Source organism: Propithecus coquereli, unplaced genomic scaffold (genome assembly GCF_000956105.1).
Source record: "Propithecus coquereli isolate 6110/MARCELLA unplaced genomic scaffold, Pcoq_1.0 Scaffold40, whole genome shotgun sequence".
NCBI classification, from domain to species: Eukaryota; Metazoa; Chordata; class Mammalia; order Primates; family Indriidae; genus Propithecus; species Propithecus coquereli.
Genome location: NW_012149730.1, coordinates 1,747,960 through 1,755,403, shown reverse-complemented (window position 1 = coordinate 1,755,403; position 7,444 = coordinate 1,747,960). Strand labels below are relative to the sequence as shown.

The following is a 7,444-nucleotide window of genomic DNA, read 5'->3' as shown; positions in this document are numbered from 1 at the left end:
GCATATCTAGCACATTGCAGTCTCCTACATGTCCATTTTGGCTGGTATGGCTATCACTTAATTTGCTGCCAAAAATTGCAAAGTCTAAGTGTCTAAATATAGACCTTCAGGAGATCTTACACAAGTCATTTAACTTCTATGAATATAATATTTTAGTAACATCTTTTGCTAGAATAGCATAAGAGAGTTATATGATGTTAGTGCGAATATCAAGAGATACTAATAATTTGGAATGAATCGATGGGCACACATGGGCACGGAAAGAAGTAAAAATCTTGGGAAATCAGGAAGGGGGCAGGGTGAGGAGAGGAGGGGTAAAAATCTAACTAACAGGAACAATGAACAATATTCAAGTGATGGGCACACTTATAGCCCTGACAAAAACATTATAAAGCTATCCATGTAACAAAACATTTCTAGTCCCTTAATATTTTGAAATAAAAAAATTAAAGTAAAAAAAAAGAGACAGAGAGAAAGGTACTGATGCTTAAATTAAACATTCCACAATAAATAATGTATCAACAGAGAGACACAGAATGTTTCTGGAAGGATTCTGGCACTGGGTTGACAATGACTAAGTATGAAGAAAGTTTCTTCTCCATGGTTTTAAAGTAAAGGCACATCGCAGTCTGGTTACAGATTTCCTGAGGTTTCTGTCACAGTAACTGTTGATTGAGACTGGGATGGTGGCAACGATGGTTGGACTTGGGTTTATATCCAGGGCTTCTTCAAAAGCAGTTCAGTGCCAGAAGGCAACCAACGTTAAAAACCCTTGACTTCGGAAACACACAACCCAGACTACTTCTTCAATGAGGGAGGGCTCACAGCCAAAGGTCCTTGGCACATAAGTTAATTAAGATCAACAGAAGAGAGACAATAAAAACTGGGGCTCTCGTTCATGTTTATGATCTGTGAAAAAATAATTTTATCTTGCAATTCTTGTCTTCTATACGGTGTTGAGAAATACTAAATGTTGAAGTTTTAGAAACCATTCTCTACATTTAATCTATCTCAAAATCTTTAACACCGACGAGAATTCACAGAAAGCTGTTAGTAACTAGTATTTTTTCCTTTCAATATTATAGAAGGAATGAATATTTTTAGATTAAAACAAACAGATTGCTTTTTGCTCTCCCTAGCACATTTTTGTGATCTTCAAAAATCGACTACTAAATCGATTATTGAAAATATGACACTCACACTCCACCGACGACACGAATTGATCCAATTCCATGGAGGTCCCCATTATTTTTTAAAAAATTAGAGACAGAATCTATATGTTCACTAAACTCCTTGGCCTGTCCACGGAAGTGAGGTTTTTCATAAATAATAACCTGAAAAATATTAAAAAATTATTTAACATGCTCATATTTTAGAATAGATATACACTGACTTACTTAAGTGACACTAAAGACCACAACATGAATAGGGACCATTGTCTTTTTCATTAATATATACTTACAACATAGCACAGTGTCTGATATTCACAAGAAATATGTAAGTCCTTATCATCAGAAAGGTAAAAATCTTAATAATATGTTTCTCTCATATTAATATACTCGAGTATGATTACATTGTTCTGGTCCTAGGACCATCTCATAGAGTTAACTGTCTTATAACTTATTCTTGAAATACCTTTATAAGTTTATCCTTCTATTTGGAATTTAATATAGACCTGCCTTATATTAATTGAATATCCCCTATAAGAAATAAACACTCTCTTGAGATTCCACAGTATAACAATAAGTTACCTATTGATTTGAGAAAACACATACATACTGTTTCTTACAACACTAACTGCTCCTATGGTCTTTACTATCCATTGAGAAAAAAACAGACATGCATATTCTTGAATTTAAATATAAAAGTTCCTAAAAATAAGAAATAATTGAAAAATTGTGATTTTTAAAATTGGATATTTGACTCAAATTGGGGGGAGGTGCAATGAGTGTTGCAGGGAACAAATTTCTAGCATTTTATTTACTTCAAATTTGGATCAGTACTGTATTTCGATTCTGCTATTTTGTGCTTCTTTACTTCCCAAGTACCAGCTGCCCTAAGTATGGGGAAGTGATAAAGTGATTATAGCATTAATCTACACACACTATCACTTGGTCCTATTTGTAGTTAGTGAAATAATTTGTGCACAACTGGCAACCCAAGAGCTTGGCAAATAAGACCCCACATTTAAACACACTAAACCAAAAAGTTATAGCTTCCTCATTTCTAAAAACTGGTAACATTATACAGAATAAAAAAATACATAGTACTGCTTCCACTGTTTTTAACATATTAGATTTTCATTGTGTGCTGTATTTGAAGTGACGAAGTTTTACTTGGGTTTATATAATACATGTTACATATGCTGACAACATTCAAACTAAGGAGCAATGATAATTTGATAAACCAGTCACAAATAATGTCTAACAACTTGCAAATTATGATTTTCTGTGATAATCAATCATATACACCTACACCCTGTCAAACTGCAAGAGTCCAAGGAAGACCCAGACTGTCACAACTGGAGTTGTGATTCACCAGACTAGGAGACCAAGACAGGAGTCACTGAGTGTCGCAGCTAATTCTGCATCTTTTAGATCAATAGTTTGCAACTTTGACTGCATGCTAGAATCACCTAGGGATCTTTGAAAATTCTCAACCACACCCCAGATCAAAATAGTATCTCAGAGGGTGGAACTTAGGCATAACTATTTTTTAAAACTTTAACAGGTATGATTCCAACATATAGTCAAAGTTTATTAGATACATGAATTTTAGAAGATTACATCTATACAATTGAGAGAATGTTAGTCAGTTCCATAAATGAGGACACCTAGAAATGGGAGGGTTGGAGAAGTTGTGTCTTGTTTTGGAGGAGAGGAAAAGAATGGTGAATCCCTGTTTCATACCTTCCTCTGGAGGTTCTGTAACCTAATTAAAAGGAGGCCTGTTTACATCTTTGATCACTGCACTGGTTTTCCTCCTATTTTTCTTCACATGCATTTTGTAATTCTATTTCCTCTTTTCTTTCCCCAGATCTGCTTGATCATGGCACCACTGTCACCTCAGTGTTCACTGCCCTCTACTCTTCCCTTCAAATATTCATACTTACAAACTGACATCTGATGAGAGCTACCTACACCTCCTTCTAATCACTCTTGACCTCCTTTTCCTGAACATCACTTCCAAATGCCTGCTAGATCGCTATACTTGAATATCTAGCTGCTGTCTTAAGACTCCCAAAACAAAAATCAAACCCATCACCTTTCCACCTTGTAGTAGCCACTTAGTGGGTGTGACTAGGTTGCCAGTGCAGACCTCCATCTTTGCAGACTGACCCCACTCTGCATTCACAGCCCCAGGTGTGCCCTCAGCAAACATTCTGTGCACTTGTTCCCACCACCACAACATGCAGTAGCAAGGTATTATCATATACTGAGGTAATTTTTTTATTCTAATAGTTCAAAATACTTGACAATTAATACTCAGACTTTTTAGCTTGTTACAAAAATCTGTTCGAGACTTACCTTTAAGTTCATAGGCATTTCCACTTTCAGTCCACCCTTAAGAGGATAAGACATTTTAATATTAGATACGTAAATATTTAAAACATTTGAAAGCAATATTTGAAAGTGACATGTGTAGGTTACATAAAAAATCTGATTAGTGAAGATTACATACCAAATTTAAGTTGTGGTAAATTTTAAATTTTAAGTATAGAACTCTAGTCAAAAGCAAGTCAAATTTCTATCAATGTAGATGGGGCAAGAAATCTTAAAGAGGTGCTTTCCAGATTAATACTACTTCAAGGAGGGAAACTGAGCTTTAGTCCTTGAGCACACACGATCAGTTAGTATTTAATCCCACTTCAGAGTGTCCCAAAAAGGAGAGTGGAATTGCTGGTAGATTTAGAAATCTCATTTGGCAGAGTAGATTTCTTAGCCAATTAATCCAAATGTCTTCCCTACAATTACTTGGGCTTTCTAAATTTTAGAGCACTGAGCTAACCACATTTCCTCTTCCAAGTTCTACCAACACTTTTTATCACAATGTTTTGTGACCTCAAGGTCGTACAGCATAAAAAGTAACCACCTCCTTACAAAAACTCTATTTCTGTAATTTTCTAGTTTCATATGCTATTCCACATTGTGATATTTCTTAGAATTTCTCAGTTTGTCATGGTTTCTATTTTTTAAAAAGGCACAGAACAACCAGAAATGGCTTCTCATATAGCCAACATTTAACTGAACAGTTTGCTCCTCAAATAAAAATATTTGCGACAAAAAGAAGTATGGCAAATACTGCAGAAACTTATTATCTTTAAGAAAGTAACACTGACAGAATTGCCCATTTATTATTAATGCTGAGATTTATCATCCATTACTGCAGTGAAAGAGTATAATTTACTACAACTAATTTTCTAATAATCATCCATAAAGCAAATTCAGAGCTTTATTAAATATTCAGAATTTTCACAGAAGAATACTTATAAGGCAACTAACTGCATGTATTGTGATAAACTTGGCAAAATACAAAGTACATTCAGACATGTTACATACATTCTCTACAATATAAAGAAACAGAAAAACAATATGTAAATATTAATAGTTTACCAATTCAGTAATACACATATTCATTTCCTGAGATTGAGATGCATGAGCAATCATCACGGCTATTTAATTTTGGACTCATGGATACCTGGGAAAAGAACACTTCTTTTTAAATTGTCTTACCATTTGAAGTGGATGCAATGACTTCATTTCTGCTGCAGAAATCTCAAAGAGGCCATGGTCCTCCTCCAAAACTGTAGCTTGCCCCTTAAAATTAATATCTGGGTAGGCAAGCCAACTAAATGAGAAATAAATGGTCAGTTAAAGTATAATAGTAATACTTCAGTTTGGTTCTGTAAGAGTAAAAAAGGCTACCAAAAAAAAGATCCTCCATCACAGAATCATACTAGTAAAACACACTCAAAGTGATTAGTCAGACAGTATATAACAAGAGTTAACATGTTATTATTTACCCTCACACACTATCTATCCTATAATAAGTCTAATATATTTTTCAAGTGCTAGGCCTTAATTTTCTTATAATTTTCCAATACCTAACACATGTGGTACCTTTAATTCAAGCAGGATATAATTTAAAAAAACAGAACCATTCTACTATATCTCATTCTTTTTTAAACTGGGGCAATCAGAGGCAGGGATTCCATCAGGCATTTTACATTTTGATCCACATTTTTACAATTGATATCAGTTCTACTGGCTGCCTAAGGAACAGTATTTGAAATAAGATTCCCGAAAGACCCATCTTGTCTTCCAGCTAAGCTTGATAATTACAGACATTTCTCATGGATAGGGCTAATTACTGGACCTGCCCAAGAGTTCTAATTCATGGTTGGGGGAGACAAAAAATGATGTCCTACAGTGACCCCAAAATTGTACACTAACCATCATCAGAGTACACAAAAATAGTGAAAGAGAGAGGAGGGGTCCACATGAAGCCAGGTGTCCACAGGCTTTTGTGAATTGAGCCAATCTGGGACTGAATTTAGCCTGAACTTAGACCCATAATAGATACCTTTAGATTCAGAGAGGCCTTATATCAAATCCATGCTTACCAGCTAGTAGCCTGGGACATATCACTCATCTATAACATGAGGGTAACATCACCTACCTTGCAGGAATAGAGGAGTAATAAAAAAGCAGAGGCATTCAATAACTATTAATATGTAGACACTCCAGAAATAGTTTAGGCTTGAGTTTTAGGCCAGGACTTGTTTTTTCATTTTGTTTTTCTTTATGTTTTCCTAATAACATTTCTCAGAATATAGCCAGGGATATGTTTTTGTTTTTGTTTCTTAATTGCAAAATTTATTGTATGAAAAGACAATGGATCCATCTATCAAGAACTACTAATACACCTGAGAATTCTGTATCTGCTCCTGTGAGCCATACATCAAGGCCTTAATCAGATCCAAAGACAGAATCTGTTTTAACCCCTATAATAGTATTTCTGGGGTATCTAGGAATATAAACAAAATTGACCAAAAACTTCAAAAATATGTATGTCACTTATTGAAATGTTAACTTTGGTGGCCATCAATCACTATAATAAAACGAAACTGATACGTACACTCCTGACTTCACAGTGAAGGACATAGATTTGGGGATATTCAGTTCTTCCAAATTAGGGATTGCCCGCTGTATATAGATAGGACAACTTCCTTGGTCAGATTGTGGGCAAAGCTCTATCTCTGGAATGCTGCAATCCTGAAAAAAAAAAAAAATTGGCTTTGAAATCATCTAGAGACACACAGTCTAGTATTCTCAATGCTCTGGACACACAGTTACAATTATTCTCATTGTTCAGTTGAATTTCTTCACAAAAACAACATAAAGGAAATATTGTTTCTCCTTGCCCATTTTTTTAAAAAATCAGTTTTTCTAAGGAGTTCTGTTACTAATATAAACATTATAAGTATTATTAATGGAAAAACTGTTGTCCCAATTTTTCTGCTTTGTTTTTTAAAGGCTTATTCCATTAAGCAATGTTCAGACTTACCAAACTAGTTGAGTGCCAAATGTCTGTAAGCCTTCCTTCTTAGAAACATAACAAAGCCATAGGGAGGAAGGGAGTTAAATAAAAGCTGACCTCATGGGGAACATAAAAAATAAATAGGCACTAGCCCCTTCAGTGTGTTTATCTAATTTACATTGACAAAAGAAGTAGGAATTAGAGGTGAGGGTAAAGGAAATCTGTTTTCCTACTTGTAGGATTCTGGGTTTTTTTAGTGCAAGTTGGTTTGAAGAAAAGCATTATGAAATTTGACCTGCACTCCATCACAGTCTTAAAAAATTATGCACCTACTGTCACCATGTCCTGTCAAATCCTCCTTTAAAATTTCATTTGTGTACATTTCTTCTCACTTATTTCCACCGTCGTGGCCCTTCGTTAGGCCCAGACTTTGATTATGGGCCTACTCACAACCACCAGACAAGCACGAAGGCCACTTTCCTCACGACACTCCTTGGCTTATGATCCAATCACATCAAATTCATATTTCCGTTTATCCTTCTATAATACAATACGGAACCAAACCAGCAATTCACATTAACTTTCACAACTCTGTAGTCATACTGGTCTCTAGGCCATCTCCACTCCCACTCTGGCCTCTGTATGCTTTGCAGAAGTCTCAACAAAAGAATTATCTGTAATCTTTTTCTTTTTCTTAAGGGGTGGGAGGTTGTGAGGAGGGGTGTTCAGTTTCCTTGTATTCTGTTGTTGTTGTTGAAACACAGTCTCACTCTGTCACCGCGGGTAGACTGCAGTGGCATCACTGTAGCTCACAGCAACCTCTAACTCCTGGGCTCTAAGTGAGCCTTCTGCCTCAGCCTCCTACGTAGCTGGGACTACAGGTGTGCACCACAAAGCCCAGCTG

The 7,444-nt window shown here is 35.6% G+C and overlaps 1 protein-coding gene across 1 annotated transcript in view; it reads right to left on the bottom strand.

The window, feature by feature from the left end:
• CRYBG3 (beta-gamma crystallin domain containing 3) overlaps positions 1-7,444 on the bottom strand; it is a 119,357-nt gene that overhangs the window by 55,452 nt on the left and 56,461 nt on the right. Inside the window, exons 8-11 of the mRNA XM_012652802.1 lie at positions 6,139-6,275; positions 4,734-4,848; positions 3,528-3,563; positions 1,201-1,334 (exon numbers count right to left, since the gene is read on the bottom strand). Coding sequence (XP_012508256.1) covers positions 1,201-1,334; positions 3,528-3,563; positions 4,734-4,848; positions 6,139-6,275 — 422 coding nt within the window. The remainder of the gene's footprint in view (positions 1-1,200; positions 1,335-3,527; positions 3,564-4,733; positions 4,849-6,138; positions 6,276-7,444) is intronic.